This window comes from Colletotrichum navitas, assembly GCF_030913465.1.
Source record: "Colletotrichum navitas strain CBS 125086 chromosome Unknown LY79scaffold_18, whole genome shotgun sequence".
Classification (NCBI taxonomy): domain Eukaryota; kingdom Fungi; phylum Ascomycota; class Sordariomycetes; order Glomerellales; family Glomerellaceae; genus Colletotrichum; species Colletotrichum navitas.
In genome coordinates, this window is record NW_026850564.1 from 164966 (window position 1) to 183597 (window position 18632).

Here is an 18632-nt window from a genome sequence, read left to right on the forward strand (position 1 = left end):
GTAGTACCGTCGCCTTGCCACTCGCCCTGGGTGCCCACTGCAAAACCCCTTCTGCAAGACCGCTGACACCCGAACAGAGTGGGCGCCGCGACACTAACGACCACCAACGTGGGAATTCTACGGGCGAATAAAATTTCCCCGGGAGCTTCAGTGGCATCCATCTCAACGACCTCTCTCGGCGCTGTGGTATCAACTCACTCGCCTATACAATCACGTCCTCGACGTCTGCATGGCCCGGATTTGCCCTTAGCCAACGACTCCCAAGCACAGCCAAAAGCCATGGCGCCCCCCAAGAAGGGCAAGGGAAAGGATAAGGCCGCAGCGGCAGCCCCAGCAGCCCAACCCGCTGCATCATCGTCCAAGGATGGTGCCAAAGGCAAGAAGACTGCTGGTCTGTCACTCATGGAGCAGGCCGCCGGCCCAGCTGCCAACAAGCCGACCGTCAAACAGATCATTGGCGGGTCGTCGTGGACAGGGAAGCTGCCTCAGAACCTCTTCAACGAGTATTGCCAGAAGCAGCAGTGGGAAAAGCCTGTCTATGACATGCGCAAGACTCCTGAGGGGTATGCCTGCTTTATTACCATAAGCGCAAAGGATCCGAAGACTCAGGAACTCATGACCCTGGACCCGTTCAAGATCGCACCGGACTATAAGCACTTGCTCACGAGGCCCACCGCCCTGGAGGCCCGACATGCCGCAGCAACGTATGCCCTCTTTAGGGTGTGCAGCATGCAGAACAAGCACACCGTGCTGCCGCCAGACTACAAGTCCATGTGGAAGGACTTTCAAGAAATTAAGAAGCAGGATGTCAAGGACGGGAAAGCGTGGATGTACGATGCAGACCCATTCAAGACTCTCAAGGAGAGACAGGACTCCAAGGCATCTGCGGAGAAGAAGCGAAAGGAAGCCGAGGCGGCCAAGGAAAAGGCAAAGTCTATGCCCGGGGCAGCTGGACTGGGCGCGTCCAACGCCATGAAGGGTTGGACCACGGCGCCAAAGATTGAAATGGGCAAGCGTTCGCGGACGCAGGTCGAGGCCTTGATTCAAAAGTACGTCACTTGGAACCCGAACAAAGTGCAGATGCCGGCAGGGCAAAAGAAGGCCATAACCGAGGAGCTCAGCAAGCTGGGTTTCCGGCGAAGCCACGTCGAGGAAGCTACAGAGATTTGCAAGGATCGCGAGGAGACGCTCGAGTGGCTGTTGATTCACGTGCCAGAGGACGACCTGCCGCGTTGGGCCTTGCCGGAGAGCTATGCCGCGGGAATCTCGGTCGCGTCGATGGATCTCAAAAAGGAGGGTGCCATCAAGCGCCTCTCGGAGTCAGGCTACGCACCCGACCTTTGTGCTCGAGTTTTTGAAGAGGCCGGCGGTGATGAAGGTAGGGCGGCCGAGCTTCTCCAGCAACGCCTCGTGGGACAGATGTCGGCAGACGCGCAGCGAAGCACCGTAGAGGAGCTCCTCCCGCCGGGAACGTCCGCTGACGAACTGTGGGACGATGAGGTGTCTGCAATGGAGTCTTCTTTCGGCGACCATTTCAAGCAGACCTCTCCCGACATCATCGAGGTACAGCTTGAGAAAGTCAAGAACGCGGGCAAGCCGGTAGCTGCGGCAGTCCAGGTCCGCAAAACGCCCAACTACCCCGCTCAGCTCATCTTCGCCGTCGTGGCACCGCTTCCGGCGCAAATCAAGCTTTCCATCATCAAGCAAACACTTGCTTATCTGGAAGATTCCTATTGGGAAGAGCCCATGAAGGTATTTGTGGCCATCGATTGGATCCAGCAGAACATCAACGACATCATCGAACGGCCCGGGAAGCTTTCAGACATCTCTGCGGTAGCGTCGACGGCATCCGAGGTCCCCAGCGAGTCTCGGCCGCAGAGGCCCTCGGCCAAAACACAGAGGCTACCGAAGCCCATCTCATGGACACCCGATTCTCGGACACGAGACGAGTGGCTGAGGAGAACCGAGGAACCCGCCTGGGAGAGGATGATGTCGAAACGCCAGCAGTTGCCGGCATGGCAGGTTCGAGAGAAGATCATTAACACCGTCGAACACAACCACGTCACCATCATCAGTGGAGAAACCGGGTCCGGAAAGTCGACGCAGTCGGTACAGTTCATCCTGGACGACTTGTACAACAGGGGTCTGGGCAAGTGCGTGAACATGCTCGTCACACAGCCCAGGAGAATCTCTGCACTCGGTTTGGCGGACCGTGTGGCCGAGGAGCGATGCACCAGGGTCGGAGACGAGATCGGTTACGCCATCCGTGGCGAGAGCCGCCGAAGCAACAACACGAAGATCACATTTGTGACCACTGGTGTGCTACTCAGAAGGCTGCAAACATCCGGTGGAAGGATCGAAGATGTTGCCGCATCGCTTGCTGATGTCAGCCACATTGTCATTGACGAGGTCCACGAGCGTAGCTTGGACACGGACTTTCTCCTCACCATCGTCAGAGAGGTCATGAAGGAGAGAAAGAATCTTTTGAAATTGGTGCTCATGAGTGCTACTCTGGATGCTGCATCTTTTAATTACTACTTCACTTCTCAGGGCCTGGACGTTGGTATGGTAGAGATCGCCGGAAGGACATACCCTGTTGACGACTTTTACTTGGACGATATCATCAGCATGACGGGATTCAGGGGTGACGCGGGCGACGCGGATGGCGGGCGAGGTGAGGCGATGGGCAAGGCCATCCAGAAACTGGGCCACCGCATCAACTACGACCTCCTTGCAGAGACTGTTAGAGAGATTGATGCGGATCTCTCCCACTCGCAGAAAACCGGCGGTATTCTCATCTTTCTGCCTGGAGTGGCAGAGATCAACCGGGCATGTGGCGCGCTTCGGCCGATCAATTCGTTACATGTGCTTCCGCTTCATGCCTCGCTCGAGACGAAAGAGCAGAAGCGCGTCTTTTCCAATCCGCCCAGCGGCAAGAGGAAAATTGTGGTTGCTACCAACGTGGCAGAAACGTCCATAACGATTGATGACATCGTTGCCGTTATTGATAGTGGAAAGGTGAAGGAGACCACCTACGATCCTGTGAACAACATGAGGAAGCTGGAGGAGAACTGGGCCTCGCAGGCGGCCTGCAAGCAGCGACGCGGTCGTGCTGGCAGAGTCCAGGCAGGCAAATGCTACAAGCTCTACACAAGAAACCTCGAGCAGCAGATGGCCGAGCGTCCTGATCCTGAAATCAGGCGGGTGCCGCTGGAGCAGATGTGTCTTTCGGTGCGGGCCATGGGAGTAAGGAACGTAGCCGGGTTCCTCTCCCAGTCGCCCACGCCGCCGGACAGCACGGCGGTGGACGGAGCCATCAAGTTGCTGCGGCGGATGGGCGCGTTGGACGGCGACGAGATGACGGCCCTGGGACAGCAGCTTGCCATGATCCCGGCCGATCTCCGATGCGCCAAGCTCATGGTTTACGGTGCCATCTTCGGATGCTTGGATGACTGTGTCACCATTGCAGCCATTCTTAGCACCCGTAGTCCCTTCATGTCGCCTCCGGACAAGCGAGACCAAGCAAGGGATGCGCGCATGCGGTTTTCGAACGGCGACGGCGATCTCCTTACGGACCTCGAGGCCTTCAAGCAATGGGATGAGATGAGAGGTGACGGTGTAGGGCAACGCCAGCTGCGCAATTTCTGCGAAGACAACTTCCTTTCGTGGCTCACACTGAATGACATATCCGCTACTCGGATCCAGTATTACTCGGCTCTTTCCGAGATTGGGATCGTCGAGACGAACCGGTATGCTGCAGCGCAGAGCCAGAGCAAGTCCGGCATGACGCTCCTCCGAGCGCTCACAGCTTCCGCGTTCAACCCGCAGATCGCACGCATCCAGTACCCCGACAAGAAGTTTACCAGCACGGTATCCGGTACGAAGGAGCTGGACCCGGAGGCCCGGACGATCAAGTACTTCACACAGGAGCAGGGGCGCGTGTTTGTGCACCCCAGCAGCACGCTGTTCGGCAGCCAGGGATTCACTGGCAATGCGTCCTTCATGTCATACTTCACACTGATCTCGACCAGCAAGACGTTCATCCGGGATCTGACTCGTAAGTCGTCGAGTCTTTAGTTTCGAGTCCAGAGGGATTCTTTACTGACTGTTGTATAGCCTTCAACGCCTACACTTTACTCCTGTTCTCGGGCGCCATCAGCCTGGACACCTTGGGACGAGGACTCGTAGTCGATGAGTGGGTGCGTCTCCGAGGCTGGGCGCGGCTGGGAGTCTTGGTGTCGAGGCTCAGAGGCATGGTTGACGATGTGATTGCGATGAAGATTGAGAACCCCGGCTTGGATCTTACGAACAATGAGGTGATCAAGATGGTCGGAAAGCTGATAGAGCTGGATGGACTAGACGCATGATAGAAGGAAGGGAGGGCGTTGCGACTCGCGCTGGTGGCGCTGGTGGGGCAATGGGATAAAAATAGAGCAAGAACTTGAGACATGGCATTTTCGCGCGTCTCACGTTGGTGTACACGGTACTTTGACGGGTGTGGGAAGTTGCATGTGTATTTTCCGGCGATACCTGGCGAGGAGCAGACCATATATTCGAGAGTAGAGATGGTATAAATCGATAAAGTTCGCCTGTGATGATGATGGGCCAATGGGGACTCGGTGACCACTTCTCTGCCCTGTGGGGGGGATCGGCGGCCGGGGGAGGGGGGTTCGACGCGGGGTAGTGCGGCTCGGCACTCAGGTACAACGAACGGTCTATGGCCCAAATCCGCAACCGGACTTTTATGCCTCAACAGCAGTGCTCGTGCGCAGCTAGGTACCTAGTATACACTACATCCATCCCTCTCGACAGGGACGGCCTTCCGATCGTACAACCGCCGCAAGCCCACCACGCATGTCTCCCGCATATGCGCATACGTTGTCCTAATGGACTCGACTCGCCGGACTTATATATCATCTTTAACCTCTTTTTTCTTTTTCGACCCTCCGCATGCTTGGTGAACCCGCAGCCGATCGAGCCTGAGTCCGGAACCATGAAGTCTACGACGCCCGTCGCGGGATGGGCCTCTCTCGCGGTATTCCTCGCCCCCTCCACAGCCCTGGCGGCACTGCGGCCTCCGTTCATCGACCCCGGGGCTCTCCCCACTGCGTCGATCTTCAAGGGACCTTGGGAGAGTTACATCAAGGCGCCCGCGGACAAGACCCGCATCGTGCCGTCCCGCATATGGGACGCCGAGGGCAATGTCACGACATCCGGGCTGAAGGAGGTCGAGGTCGGCGCGAAGGCCGCAGACGCATTCGGCAACGGCGTCACCGTTGGGCCGGGCGGGGTGCTGACGCTCGAGTTTGAGGAAAACATTGCTGGACGGTACATTTCCGGGTCTGGTCCCCCCGCCGGTGCGTTCCTGTGGCTAATGTCTGTCGGTACACCCGTAGCGTGTGCTTCGATGTGTCCTCCGCCGGCAACGAACCCGAGATCTACCTGGCCTACTCCGAATCCTCGCTCTATGCCGGACCGCAACCGGACACCACGACCGAGAAACTGGAGCGCGACTTGCCGTTGCACTTTGAATTCGACGACACGACCGGCACGGTGTGCGTGGGCAAGGAGTTCCTGCGGGGCGCCTTCAAGTATCTGACCCTCTCGATGCCGGAATACCCCGTCATCGCAGATGACCGCGTCGTCGAGCAACCCAGCCCAGATGGCCAGGCCGTCCTCGCGGAACACCGCAGCGACAGTGAAGAAGCCCATCGCGACCTGCCTGTCAGGGACCCTTACAAGAAGCCGTGGGTAACGCTCCGAAACCTCTGGGTCAACTGCACCGCCTTCCCCTCGCAGCCCAACGGCCGGGCCTACTCGGGCTACTTCCACAGCTCGAACCCCATGCTCAACCGCATCTGGTACGCTGGCGCCTACACCCTCCAGCTCTCCACCATCGACCCGCGCGAGGGCTCCGCCCTGATCGACTACAACCGTGACTGGGACCACAACGAGTCGCCCGCGGGGTCGTGGTACTCCAACTTCACCATCGCCAACGGCACCGCCGTCACCACCGACGGCGCCAAGCGCGATCGCGTCGTCTGGCCGGGCGACATGTCCATCGCCATCCCCGGCATCGCCGTCAGCACCTACGACATGCTCGCCGTCCGCAACGCCCTGGACGTCCTCTTCGACCACCAGTACCCCGACGGCTCGCTGCCCTACGCCGGCCCGCCCCTGGGCTTCCGCCGTGAGTTCAGCGACACGTACCATATCCACACCCTGCTGGGCGCCTACAACTACGTCAAGTACTCGGGCGACGTCGACTGGCTCGCTCGGCGCTGGCCGGCGTACCTCAAGGCCCTCCATGTGAGTATCGGCAAGGTTGACCGCACCGGCCTCCTCCACGTCACCAGCGGCGCCGACTGGCTGCGCCCCGGGATGACGGGCCACAACCTCGAGGCTAGCTCCCTCCTCAGCGCCGCCCTGGACAAGAGCATCAGGCTCGCCGAGTGGCTCCGCGACGACCGCCCCGCAGCCCGCCCGCACGGCGTCTGGTCCGTCACACGCACCAGGCTCAACGCGGGGATCCAGCAGCTCTACTGCAAAGACACGGGGCTCTACTCGGACAACATCGGCCGGCGCGGCTGCCGCGGCCCGGAGCACACCGACCCGCAGGACGGCAACAGCTGGGCCCTCATATCGGGCGCCGCGCCGCGGTATCGCCGTGCTGTCGTCTCGGAGAACCTGCGGTCGCGGTGGACGAGGCACGGTGCGCCGGCCGTCGAGTTCCCCAACGTCATCTCCCCCTTTGTCTCGTCGTTCGAGCTGCTCGGCCACGCCGCCGCCGACAACCACGACGCGGCCGTGGAGCTGATGCTCCTCGAGTGGTCCTACCTCCTCGAGGGCCCCGGTTTCACAAACAGCACCCTCGCCGAGGGCTTCATGGTCGACGGCGGCGTGCAGTACCCGGCCTACCGGTCGGCGGCCCGCAACTCCCACTGCCACGGGTGGTCCTCGGGCCCGACGAGCGTGCTGACGTCCGAGGTCCTGGGCATCCGGCTCCTCGCCCCGGCGGGCGCCGAGTGGACCGTCCGCCCGCACCTCTCCAAGTGGCTCGGCTTCGCCCGGGGCGGCTTCGCGACGACCAAGGGCGCGTTCGAGGTGAAGCTCACCCGCGTCGTGGCTTCGACCTCGTCCGCGGCGCCGGCTAACCAGAAGAGGCGGCGCAGGGGCCAGGTCATCGAGGTCACGACTCCAGCGCTCACCCGCGGGTCGTTCGAGTGGGGCCCGTCGTCGCACAGGGTCGAAGTCGAGGGGGGCCAGCCGGCGGCCTGGGTCGCCTGGGACGACGACGCCTCGGTGGAGCAGCTCGACGTCTCGCTGGGGCGGGTCGAGGCGCCCAGCGAGGAGGAGTGGCACCGTCAGAGCTACATCTACCGCGACGACACGCGACTCGTCTACGACGACGCCTGGGCGCCGCCGCCGATGGCCGAGCGGCCGGCCGCCGATGTCGACTGGGACGCTCTGGAAGCAAACTACGCCAGGCCGCGGGCGGAGATGTTGTAGGAATGCGAAGCGTGCCTCCCTACGCACACTTTTTAACTGTTTTCCGTCATATCCCTTGAAACCCCCGTTTGGGGAGGGGAGTGAAGAAAAACGGTGGAGGGGGGGGGGGGGGCGGACTGAACGTGTATCTGTGTACGATTTGGGGAAATTGAGAGAGGGCTCTGGCGTACGTGTTCAACATTTTGAATTTTTCATTTTTGGGTCTTGGTTTTTCTATTCCTAGCCAAAGGGAGATGAATGATATATAAATGCGCTGTAGAGAAGCGCAGCTTCCTTTTTGTCATAACAACACAACGACAGTTCCCACCCGAAACTCCATCCCGATACCGAGAGAGTGTGAAGCCCTCCTTACACCCCCATCCGTTCAAATTTCAGCACGCTTCGTTCCTTTTCCGCCTTTCCCTTGGCCCCCCTCACCCCGATTTTTGTGTGCAACTTTCCAAGGTGAACCACCTGTGAGAGGGTATCGATATAACCTTCCGCCTCTTGACGAGGAAAACCCCAATCCACAACCAAGCCCAAGCCCGCCCCGAAGATGAAGAGCAAAACATCACAGACCACGAAACATCGACGACCTAGTACAACAGCTCTCCGCTTTCCACCATGCGGGAGAAGTTGTCCTCGGGGTCGGTGAAGTGGTAGTCCTCCCCGCGGACGACGCGGTCGACCTCCTCCCTGATGAACGGGTACACGTCCTTCCACGCATTGCGCCCCATCCAGCAGTCCAGGTGCCCGTAGCCGGGGACGACGCGCCGGCGGTACTGCAGACCCTTGTGGCCGTCACCGCCGTGGGACCCGAACGTGTCGCACAGGATCTCGTACGTCCGCTCCGTCGCCTCGGGGGTCAGCACGGCATTATCGCGTCCGACGAACAGCATGACGGGGATGCCCCGTAGCCTGCGAATGTTCTCCGTCGTCGTGAGGGGCCGGAAGAGCGGGCCGTTGGTCATGACGTGGCCCTCGGCTCCTTGCTTCATGAGCAGGTGCAGCTGCGTCATGTTGACGCCGCCGAAAAAGCGGTCGATCTGCCGGTGCGTCGCCTCGTTGAGGTTGCTGTGGTTCCAGCACCGGCCGAAAACGAGCGTACAGCGGTGGCAGCTGGCGTTGTTGCAGATCTCCTTCCTCTCCTCGGGGTACAGCCGCAGCACCTCGTTGAGGGCCCGCTGGAGGAAGCTGTCGTCCTTGGCCGTGCTGCAGGAGAACCAGTTGCCGAGGACCATCTTGTACATTTTGTCGAGCGGGATGGGGCCCGCCATGACCTTGGCCATGTTGAGGGTCGTCCAGATGGGGTTCATGAATACCTGGCTGCCAGTGATGCCGTGCACCCAGTTGGCAGGGATGGTGCCGTCGAGAAGACCGCAGGAGAAGGCGACGCTTCCCATGCAGTGAGCGATGCAGTAGACCTTGTTGTCTTTGGAGTTGCCATCGGCGTACTTTTCGCGGATGTACTCCAAGCAGGCCTGCAAGTCGAGTCGGGCGTCGTAGGTGGTCCAGTTGTTCTGGGCGACCATCAGCTGGCCGATGCGGTGGACCGCGACGAAGACGCGGTATCCGGCACGAGTGAAGTAGTTGACTGCGTTGTACTTGATTGTGGGCAGAGCGAAGATTTGATGGTCCACCGCGGCGCCCGGGATCATGAAAAGATTCTTGGCCTCGACAGCCGAGTTGGTCGGCTCCCACATGTGCATTCGCGTCTTGACGCCGTCACGGGCGACGATAACAAAGGACGCCGCCGGAGGCGTGTCGTTGACATAACCATTGTAGGTGACGCTGGGATATTGCAAAGGCGTAAAGGGCGCCAAGAAGAGCGACAGCGATTTGCGGGTGAAGTAGGTCAAGAAGCTCGCCGCGCTGTAGGCCTTCCGGATGAGGCCGCTTCCAGTCGGCGTCATGGTCATGATCTGAGAAACAAAGTCGGCGGGCTGGATGTGCATGATGCCCTTTGCAACAACCTTCCCGAGACGCCATGGCTCCTCACACTCCTCAATTGTGTGCAAGTTGCCACTCGGCTCCGAGATGGTGACATATAGGGTGCTGGTGGCCTTCCAGAATTGGAATGGAGCCAGCGCAACCGAGGAATCGACAACCTTGTATCCATGGAAATGATACTTCTCGCCATTGACACCTCGCAGGCCGAAGTCATAGGTCATGTTCCGAGTTCCAGGGGCCTTCTGGTCAAGGATGAACAGGTTGAAGTCACCCCGCTGGACCATGAACGGCGACCCGCGGATAGTGGGACAGACGAAGGTGCCTGTCAGCATGGCGGAGTGGTCCGGCTCTTTGATCATGGACTTCGTGTTGAAGGCCTGTACACTTAGGAAGAACCTCGCACTCTCGCAAAGGCTCTTGGCCGTTCGGTAGGCCAACTCATAAGTGGCCCGCTTGTCGGCTACTAGCCCGTCATCGCGGTGGACGAATCCCGACATGACTTCGGTGAAACCAAAGCCCCCCGCCTTTGACCTGGCGGCGTGATGGATCAAAGACTTCGCTTCATGAATCTTTTGGCACTCGACGTCGGACTCTTCTTCTTCGTCCTGGGTATCCTTGGGTGCGAATCTGGGCTCGCCGAAGAGGTCCAGGATACCGTTCTTGTTAGGGTGGATCTTGAGGTTCTTTCTGTGGATGTAGGCATCGACAGAACGTTCGGCCAGGGCTGTGATGGTGGCGAATGGGTTGACGCCGATGGCACCGGGGATGACAGAGGCATCGGTCACAATCAGACCAGGGTGGGTTTTACTTTCGTCGCCAGCGAACAGCTCACCAACATCGTTCGTGACGCCGGTGGCACCGGTATCGTCTCGGGCCATGCATGCTCCACTAAACAGGGCATTAGTAAACGTCGTGGATGAACCAAGGTTGAACTTACCCAATAGGATGAACAGTCACCTGTTGGCCTCCCATCAAGGCGTGAAACGGGTTGTTGACGAATGTGCCGCCCACAGCCTGGGTAGCCTTGGCCAACAAGTCATTAAGCTTCCGGACATGATCGCTACGTCCTACGCCGAGGAACTCGAGAACCGGCTTGTCGTCCTTGAGGGTAAGCATCGCCTGGCTGCTATCGTGGGACATGACCAGATAAACCTGGGTGTTGTCCATTGATCCGCCCTGGCGGTAAGCGCCAAACAAGTGGCTTGAATATCGAGCGAATGAGGAGCGCACTCTCTCCTGAAACGACTCTCCGGTGGCCTCGATGCTTCCGGGCATCATCTCTAGCAGGGTCTGAAGAAACGGTGTCAAAGATCGAGGGATCGCGCCCTCCTGAATCACGTATCCATCGAGAGGGTTCTCATGTCCCTCTCGGTCGTCGATGATGGAGTTAATCGTGGGACCGATTGGGTTATACGGACTGGGAAAGGGCTTTCCGATGGCGTTCGCTTCTTCGTCCATGTTGTATCTGACTCCGGGGTTAGCTAGCCACAAGACTCGGCTGCTGAGAGAGCGGTACCTACCCGAAACCCAGCATATCACCGTTGCCGCTCATGTTCTCGCCTACGCGAGGACTCATGGCCAAGCCCATCTCCCTACTGCGGAGAAGGATCTCGGTGCTGCCAATGGCACCAGCACCTAGGAAGACGCATTCTTTGGCATGGACCCACATCAAGTCCCCGTGTAGGTTCGCCTTGAAGTGACCTCTATTGCGGCCATGCCAGGCGAAGAAGATGATATAGCCACCGACTCCAGGGTCAGCCTTCTTGATGTATCGAACCTCGCTCTCGCAGAACATCTCTGCGCCCCAGTTCCAGGCATCCGCCAGGTAGGTCACCAGGGTAGTAGTCTTTGAGCCATCATTGACGCCGGTGCAGTCCTGGCCGGTCAGAGCTGACGGGGACATCTCTACTCCAGTACTGTTGGGACCGTTGCGAAATCTGGTTGTTTGCGGGACCATCTTGAACTTGTTCGCAAGACCAAGGGCAGCTGCTTGTTTCTTGAACAGGTTCACCTTGGGGAGTTCGGGCCAGTCATCTGGGTATTCGGTGGGCTCGAGAACCTCCCTGGCTCTCGAATAGACTGAGCCGGGCCAATGTTAGTGATCATTATTTTTTTTTAGGTTTTTCTTTTCTTACTGGCGTCTCCCACGGGTTCGAAGAGTGGTACCTACATTTCTTGAGACATCCCGGATCCTCTCTAATGGCCTTGGGCCAGATAGGCATGGACAGTGTGGCTTCGTTTGCCTCGAGGAAGACATTGGCGTTCATCAGACTTGTCCCTCCTAGGCCTGTGACGGATCAGCAACGTGATTCTATGCAGCAAATGGAGACAATGGCGTACCGTTGCCGACGACGGCGTTCAGTCCCTTTCCAAATATCAAGTGATACATGCCCGTCGGGTTACCACTTTCAACGGTGGTGCTTGGGAGCCAGCCAGGAGCAAATTCGCCAGAAACGTGGACCTCATCAAAGGCATCTAGAACTCCAGTGGGATATTCACCGGGCCACTTCTCCTGACCTCTTTCCAGCACACAGACAGACTGGCGCTTCTCGTTGGCATCATTGCAGCGGGCAAGGCGGGACGCGGCAACAGCACCGCCGTAGCCCGAGCCGATGACAACGCAGTCATAGCTGCTACGCATAAGCTCGACGGGCTTCGAGATACGGGGGTACTGCCTCCGGACATCGTCGGCATATGTGCGAATATTGGCATAGCCCCTCGATCTGGGACCGTTGTCCTCTTCATGGATGCCGAATGTTGGGATTCTGTGAGATTTGCTGTATCTGATCCCGTTGGAAGGGGGCTCCTCTTGGTACGACCGTGAGGATGATGTCGGAGGACGGGAGTCTGTGGAGGCGGGCGAGAAGCCATTTTGTCTGGGAGTTGAGCCATTTTGGCCGTTGTGGCCATTGATGTACGTGTAGTTGTTATGCGTGCGGTATCCATTGGCCTTCTCGACATTGATGGACTTGACGCCGTTTGTTGGGCTATCGGTGGTAGCCATTGGAGCCATGAATGCGGCGCGCCCGGCGCTGGAAACACCAACTCGATTGTTGGGTTTAGATCTCGTGTAATGACACTATCAAGCAGAGACAGGGGTGTCTAGAATATGTGGTGGCCTCTGGAGAGACTCCTTGTATAAACAGTAGCTGGCGGAGATATTAGATTGGTATGGTTGATGGGTCAAGGACTGGCGATGGGCAGGATGCACAAGAGTCTATATAGCGACAGATGGAAAAAGGGAGAAGCAAACAGGAGATGTGGGCTTGGATATGACGACGGGTTCGGAAGCCGAGCTACATCAGAAGACGAGGGGGTGCAAAGGGCTCCAGAAAGGAGATGTAAGCCTACATACAGCCTTGGGGGCTAAGCAGAGATGCGTCGCGCGATCCTATTCCTGGTTCAGGAATCCCGCACTAGCAGATGAGCCCTTGTATAGGGTAGCTTACACAGTAGGTACATAGACTACCTAGACGGCTCACCTTCAGCAGACTAGGGAACACCACCTCGGGCGACCGGGGTACTGGGAGCATCCTTGCTATCAGGTACAAGGGCTGAGTGTGAGGTGCATTGGATGCGCTACGAATTGCGAACCTCTCCCACGCGGCGAGGAACGGCGCCGGATCCGTCATGGCATGCAAAGGCGGAGGGGAACGATGGGCGCAAGGAGAAATGGACCACGAGCCAGCGCGGCTCGCAGCATGAGGCCCGCGGTGAATCTCCACCGAAGTCGAGGCAATCGGGGGCTGCAAAAAGACAATGGTGCGACACCACGGCTATATCGTGTCGGGCCCAGAATCCAGATCTGAGTTGGTAGCAGAGCTCAACCTCCTTGGGACGGCACCAGCGTGATGAGGCTGGCTGGAACTGATGTTAGGAGAGACAGAGGACGGAGAGTACAAAGGACGACAGCGTTGGCACGGGCTGCAGTGCTGAAGCCGGGGTGAGGTGGTAGTCGGATGGAGAGATGGGAGTGAGACTCTGCGGGTTCAGCGGGCCATGTTTGTCGACGTGTGAGTGGACGGTTGTGCTGGCCAGGTGCGCAGATGGCGTCGCCGAAAGTACACACGGCCAGAGTACCGTACCCGTACTACTGCGCTGCAATGAACTGCACTGCGCAAAGGGGGGGCTGAAGGACGGGGAGCTGGGGCCTACGGTAGCCAAGGGTGGCCTGCGTCTATTGGCCGGACCACGAGCTGCCCCGTCGTGGTGGGATGAAGAAGAAGAAGAAGAGAAGGGGGAAGGGGGGGAGGGAAAAAAAAGAAAGAAAGAAAGAAGCCGCTTCATGTCGGTATCGTTAGTGCCATCGGCTGGTGGGATGAGCTGAATGGCTGCGAGCAGTGTGCGAGCGAGCGAGTGAGACGGAGAAACAAACCAATGTGGGTCGAGGTCGTCGCCATGAGTGGGCCAGAAGAGACATGGCCAAGAGAGGTTTTCTCAAGTCAGCCATCGCGCAAATGAGCCAATCATAGGCCTCAAAAGTCGTTTCCTCCTTTGCCTTGGCCGGGCCTCGCGACCGTTTGGATTTTGGTCCTGGACCCCGGCCCCCCGGTTATCTGCCACTAGGGCAATAGCGTCCCAAAGGTATCCCACATGGTGTACCTACCAATCTACCTAGGTACCTACCTAAATAGGTAAGCTAGGTACCAAGTACGGAAGAAAAAAGATAATACCACGCGGTCCCGAATATGATTGCCTGGAACACCCTTGCACGCCTTGACGATTCCAGCAATGGGGAAATGTCACCGTGGTTTACCCTAATTTCGACCTTTGATCGACCCCAGGCAGCCACAATTGACACCGCAGCGCCGGTCACAGGAAACCTCCTTGCGACCCTGCGCGCAAGGCAACCGCAAGCAGCCCTTGGAGTAAAATGGGAACCGCGAGGCATAGCATAGCCATGGTCGCTCACTCCTGCCCCCGAGCCGAGTCTCTCCCAATGCCGGAAGGATTCCCTCCATCAACGGCTGCGACGGCCCGCGCTTAGTCAGAACTGAAGTAGAGACGCCTTCTGCGTGCTAATGGCAACATGGCAGCCGATATCGACCTACCTAGGTAGGTAGCGAGGGGACTAGGCTAGTCTATTTGCAGTCTACTTAGGTGTGTAGATACTATATTCCAAAGCTGTCTAGTTGCACACGAGATTCTGCAGTCCTCTATTCGTGGCTTTACGCAGCCTGTTGGGTGATTGACTACCTATGTAAAACTACTCCCCTGGGACAAGGAGGGCAGGCCGTCAACGAAACTCTTTGGTTGGCGAGGTAGAGACTCGCATGTAAGCCGACCCCGGCCTGCTAGCGAGATGTGTAAACAGGCCGTGGTTTTCGTGGTCAACGATTGCCAGACCGGGTCATAGAAGAATGCGACATCAGTGTGAAGACGACGTGTACCTCGTCGAAGCATCCGAGAGATGAGCAACAGGCACGGGCCGCAATAGTTGAGTGAAAAGGGACGGTGATTTCATGATGGAGATCTATCTGGTTGGATGAAGATGTGTGTAAATCTGAAAAATCGTGGGTTTCCTAGATCCAACGCACTGCTTTCGCCATTCGTCTGACTGTATCTCGATCCATGTCCAGAGCCATGAGGACTCCTGGCTGCAAAACACTCTCATGTGCTTAGGCACCTACCTACCTACCTACCTACCTAAGCGATCAACGCTGCGGGTCCTTGCCGCGGGCCCGCAGTGGGGGCTGCGCCATCCGGCCGCCCTTTGCGGAACGGGCGACGGGCGCTGGGCGGCTGACAGCTTGCAGTAGTCGTCGCATGCTGCGCCTGCCGCTAATTACTGACACAACGGTCCCCCAATTGAATTTCATCCATGCCTTCTTCTAAATGCCTAGGTACTTCACATATACCTACACAAACCAAACTCAGTCCCCGCTGTCGCAAGGCAACCGTCAGGCTGAGCCTGCGTCTGACCGATCATCCAGCGCCATGTTACTGCACAGCAACCCTCGCCCAGACCTAACTTCATGATTCGTCACATTCATTCTCTAACCTCCCCTTCCCTCTTGCTCCATCTCCCAGGTCCGACATCATCGGTGACACCAATCGGCCCATTGTCAGCAATCGTGCGGCGGGGACACACACGCCGGGGTCGTCTCGTCTCCATACGAATACAACGACATCATCCAATGCCGTCGTCCGTCTGCGCACAGGTCAGCCTTTCTCCTCTCTCCCCGGACATAGGGCTGAGGTACCTGTCCTATCTGTCTGACCCCCCCCCCCCCCGACGCACGTTCCGCTACATCGGACTACCGCTTCCTGCAGGGGTCAGCCCATTAGCTTCACGTCAATGTCCTGCAACCGCTTACACAGACAATGGCGTCTTCTCCGAACAGTGTAATCATGGCAAGGAAGTGACCAAGATCGAACGGCGGAAGCCGACAGCCAAGCAGCCACCATCCGTCGGGAGGACAGGACAATTGGCCGCGAAACGCAGCCATCAACTCAACTAATTAGAACCATCGATGGTCTATTCGGTCCACATCTATCTGTCTACCCATGCCTCGGTGTCACAAAACTCGGCCATGTGTCGAGGACACACAGCACCTTACGATGCGCCTTGCCCACTGACTCCATCTCGTTATGTCGTCCGTCAGGAGCACCGCCATCCGCCGTTTCCACCACTTGATACACGCAGTTTTAGTGACATGACGTTAAATAAAACAGGATCCATATGCTGTGCCGCCTTGGGTCCATTCCGAGGCCGAATCAGCGTTATCGTCGAGTCGTTCTACGGCATACATAATCCCCGGACTGTCCTCTTTCAAGCCGTCGCACAAACTCTCTTTGGATACCATGGGAGCCACCAACGATAATTACTGGCAGAGCTGTGCCTCCGTCTGACCAATGTCAGCTCAGCGCTACGGAGCCGGCATATGCAGCACAGCCCACGCCTTGTCAGTAACACCCCACGAGAGCCAAGGACAGGGGAATGGACCCCAGTAGACTCAACCTGGAGCTAGCCATTGAGCGTTCGTCTGAACGGTCAGGCCGAGTCGCCAATAACGACGTCGATTCGCCAGTTGTTGTGACATCACATGCGGACCGGGTAGCTGCTTCCCAGGTGCCATCATCGTCCTCGTCGAATCGCTACCTCGTCGTACCGCAAGCCTACCCGACCGTTGCTACCCACCAGGTTGTATCGCAAATCGTGCTTGTTGGTTGTTCCCGCACTACCGGGCTGCGGTCTCTCAATACGAGTGCGGAAGTGTGCCAACCTGTCGTCAGCCATGCCTGACTGTTGCTGTCGATATATCGCCAGCCAACAGCAGCCTGGGAGCAATCTATCGTTGGCACTTTGTCTTCACACCCACAGCAAGATAGCGCCATCCCGTTTATGGTGGGCGTCCCTCGCAGGATCCGGCTCCTGCGTATTCTTTCTTCGGTATTTCAACCCGGGAGAGGAACCGTTAGGACAGACCAAGAGCCGATGCAACATATCATCATTTAGTTAGCTGACCGGTATGCTTGGAAAACAAATTGATTGGTATAGAAGTATCTCAGGTATCCCTGCCACCAACGCCAGCTCCGAAGTACATTTTCATGGTATGACAAAAAACCCCAAATTCTTTCGCCATGTCAGTCCGTCGCCTTTATCCGCACCCTCTTTTCGCACTCATCTCTGCCACTTTGCCGACGCTACACGCCTAGTTCCACCAGTCACCCTGGTCGTGCATGGCACGGGCAACCTTGACGAAGCCGGCGATGTTGCTACCGGCGACCAAGCTGGGAAGCTCGCCCTCGCCACCCTTGACGTAGGCCTTGGCAGTGTTGAGACCGTTCTCGAAAGCGGCAGTCATGATGTCCTTGAGCTTCTGGTCAACCTCCTCGCTGGTCCAGCTCAGGCGCTGACTGTTCTGGGCCATCTCGAGGCCAGAGACGGCAACACCACCGCAGTTGGCGGCCTTTCCGGGGGCGTACCAGACGGCCTCGGCACCCTTCTCCTTGCGGTGGGCTTCGAAAACGTCAATGGCCTCTTGGGTGCAGCCCATGTTGGAACCCTCGGCGACGGCAATGACGCCAGCAGCGACGAGGGCCTCAGCCTCCTCCTTGGAAACCTCGTTCTGGGTCGCGGAAGGAAGAGCGATGTCGACCTTGCCGACGTGGGTCCAGGGGCGGGCACCCTTGATGTACATGAAGGAGCCCTTGTGGTCAAACTCGGTCAGAGACTTGCGCTGGACCTTGAGGTTGGCGATGTTCTCGATCTGCTCAGGGGTGAAGGCAGCGTCGCCCTCGGCGACGAGACAGCCCTGCGAATCCGACAGGGAGACGACGGTAGCGCCGAGCTCGATACACTTAAGCGCGGCGTACTGTGCGACGTTACCGGATCCCGAGATAGCCACCCTCTTACCGGAGAAAGTGCCCTTACCGGCATACTTGAGCATCTGCTCAACGTAGTAGACAACGCCGTAACCAGTAGCCTCGGGGCGGATCAAGCTACCACCCCAGGAGAGGCCCTTGCCGGTGAGGACACCCTCGAACTTGTTGCGCTCCTGGCGGTAGGTGCCAAAGAGCCAGCCGATCTCGCGGCCGGAAACACCGATGTCACCAGCTGGAACGTCGGTGTCAGCGCCAATGTGCTTGCTGAGCTGGCGCATGAAGGCGACGCAGAAGCGACGGATCTCGGAATCGCTCTTGCCTTTGGGGTCAAAGTCGGAACCACCCTTTCCGCCGCCCATGTTGACTATACACAAATCAGAGAAGCGCTTCCACTTTGGGTTTGTCGGAAGAGCTTACGGCCGGTCAGAGCATTCTTGAAGATCTGCTCGAAACCAAGGAACTTGAGGACGGACAAGTTCACAGTAGGGTGGAACCTCAGACCGCCCTTGTAGGGACCCAGGGCCGAGTTGAACTGGACTCTGTAACCGCGGTTGACCTGAAGCTTGCCCTTGTCGTCCTCCCAGACAACGCGGAACTGGATGACACGCTCGGGAATGGAGACGACCTCGAGGGCGGTCCTGTACTCGGGGTACTGCGTGAAGAGGGAGCTGTTCTCGAGGGTGCTGACCAACTCTGTTCATCTTTGTCAGTCTCGTCCGAGGCAGCACGCAAGCCTTGACATGGCGACATACCGTTGTAGGCCTGCTCGAACTCGGGCTCTGTGGGAAGGTTAGACATTTTAGCGGCTGGTCGAGGATGAATGTGGCGATTCAAAGTTGAAGTGACGTTTCCGAGAGGTATGTAGG

The 18632-nt window shown here is 58.1% G+C and overlaps 5 protein-coding genes across 5 annotated transcripts; 3 read left to right on the forward strand and 2 right to left on the reverse strand.

Annotated features, from left to right (window-relative positions):
- The first annotated feature begins 46 nt into the window (after window positions 1–46).
- On the forward strand, window positions 47–4594 carry LY79DRAFT_628892 (helicase associated domain-containing protein). Its single transcript, XM_060562142.1, has 2 exons — window positions 47–4057; window positions 4117–4594. Exons 1-2 carry the CDS (start codon window positions 280–282, stop codon window positions 4365–4367), a joined length of 4029 nt encoding a protein of 1342 aa, XP_060415885.1. The 5' UTR covers window positions 47–279; the 3' UTR covers window positions 4368–4594.
- A 1-nt stretch (window position 4595) lies between these two features.
- Window positions 4596–7613, forward strand: LY79DRAFT_548393 (Six-hairpin glycosidase-like protein). Its single transcript, XM_060557395.1, has 2 exons — window positions 4596–5328; window positions 5397–7613. Exons 1-2 carry the CDS (start codon window positions 4718–4720, stop codon window positions 7507–7509), a joined length of 2724 nt encoding a protein of 907 aa, XP_060415886.1. The 5' UTR covers window positions 4596–4717; the 3' UTR covers window positions 7510–7613.
- LY79DRAFT_548396 (glucose-methanol-choline oxidoreductase) lies at window positions 7608–12889 on the reverse strand. The gene is made up of 5 exons (XM_060557396.1): window positions 11779–12889; window positions 11609–11725; window positions 10959–11517; window positions 10376–10903; window positions 7608–10326 (listed from the first exon to the last, which is right to left on the reverse strand). Exons 1-5 carry the CDS (start codon window positions 12449–12451, stop codon window positions 8085–8087), a joined length of 4119 nt encoding a protein of 1372 aa, XP_060415887.1. The 5' UTR covers window positions 12452–12889; the 3' UTR covers window positions 7608–8084.
- Window positions 12890–15254: 2365 nt separating this feature from the next.
- Window positions 15255–16138, forward strand: LY79DRAFT_124828 (uncharacterized protein). The gene has a single exon (XM_060550799.1). It carries the CDS (start codon window positions 15414–15416, stop codon window positions 15897–15899), a length of 486 nt encoding a protein of 161 aa, XP_060415888.1. The 5' UTR covers window positions 15255–15413; the 3' UTR covers window positions 15900–16138.
- A 955-nt stretch (window positions 16139–17093) lies between these two features.
- Window positions 17094–18564, reverse strand: LY79DRAFT_511836 (glutamate/Leucine/Phenylalanine/Valine dehydrogenase; the record flags this gene model as incomplete). The annotated part of the gene is made up of 3 exons (XM_060554310.1): window positions 17094–18130; window positions 18184–18459; window positions 18519–18564. The coding sequence occupies 3 exons, from the start codon at window positions 18562–18564 to the stop codon at window positions 17094–17096; spliced, it is 1359 nt and encodes a 452-aa protein (XP_060415889.1).
- Window positions 18565–18632: the final 68 nt, after the last annotated feature.

Bases quoted from the DNA above. Each gene is read 5' to 3' on its own strand.
- LY79DRAFT_548396 (XM_060557396.1), bottom strand. From the start codon at position 12,451: ATGGCTCCAATGGCTACCACCGATAGCCCAACAAACGGCGTCAAGTCC. The intron at 10,904-10,958 runs GTAGGTACCGCT...CCCCGGAGTCAG, and splicing joins GGTGATATGCTGGGTTTCGG to ATACAACATGGACGAAGAAG. The intron at 10,327-10,375 runs GTAAGTTCAACC...TGCCCTGTTTAG, and splicing joins GTGACTGTTCATCCTATTGG to TGGAGCATGCATGGCCCGAG.
- LY79DRAFT_628892 (XM_060562142.1), top strand. From the start codon at position 280: ATGGCGCCCCCCAAGAAGGGCAAGGGAAAGGATAAGGCCGCAGCGGCA. The intron at 4,058-4,116 runs GTAAGTCGTCGA...ACTGTTGTATAG, and splicing joins GTTCATCCGGGATCTGACTC to CCTTCAACGCCTACACTTTA.
- LY79DRAFT_124828 (XM_060550799.1), top strand. From the start codon at position 15,414: ATGATTCGTCACATTCATTCTCTAACCTCCCCTTCCCTCTTGCTCCAT.
- LY79DRAFT_548393 (XM_060557395.1), top strand. From the start codon at position 4,718: ATGGCCCAAATCCGCAACCGGACTTTTATGCCTCAACAGCAGTGCTCG. The intron at 5,329-5,396 runs GTACATTTCCGG...GTACACCCGTAG, and splicing joins GAGGAAAACATTGCTGGACG to CGTGTGCTTCGATGTGTCCT.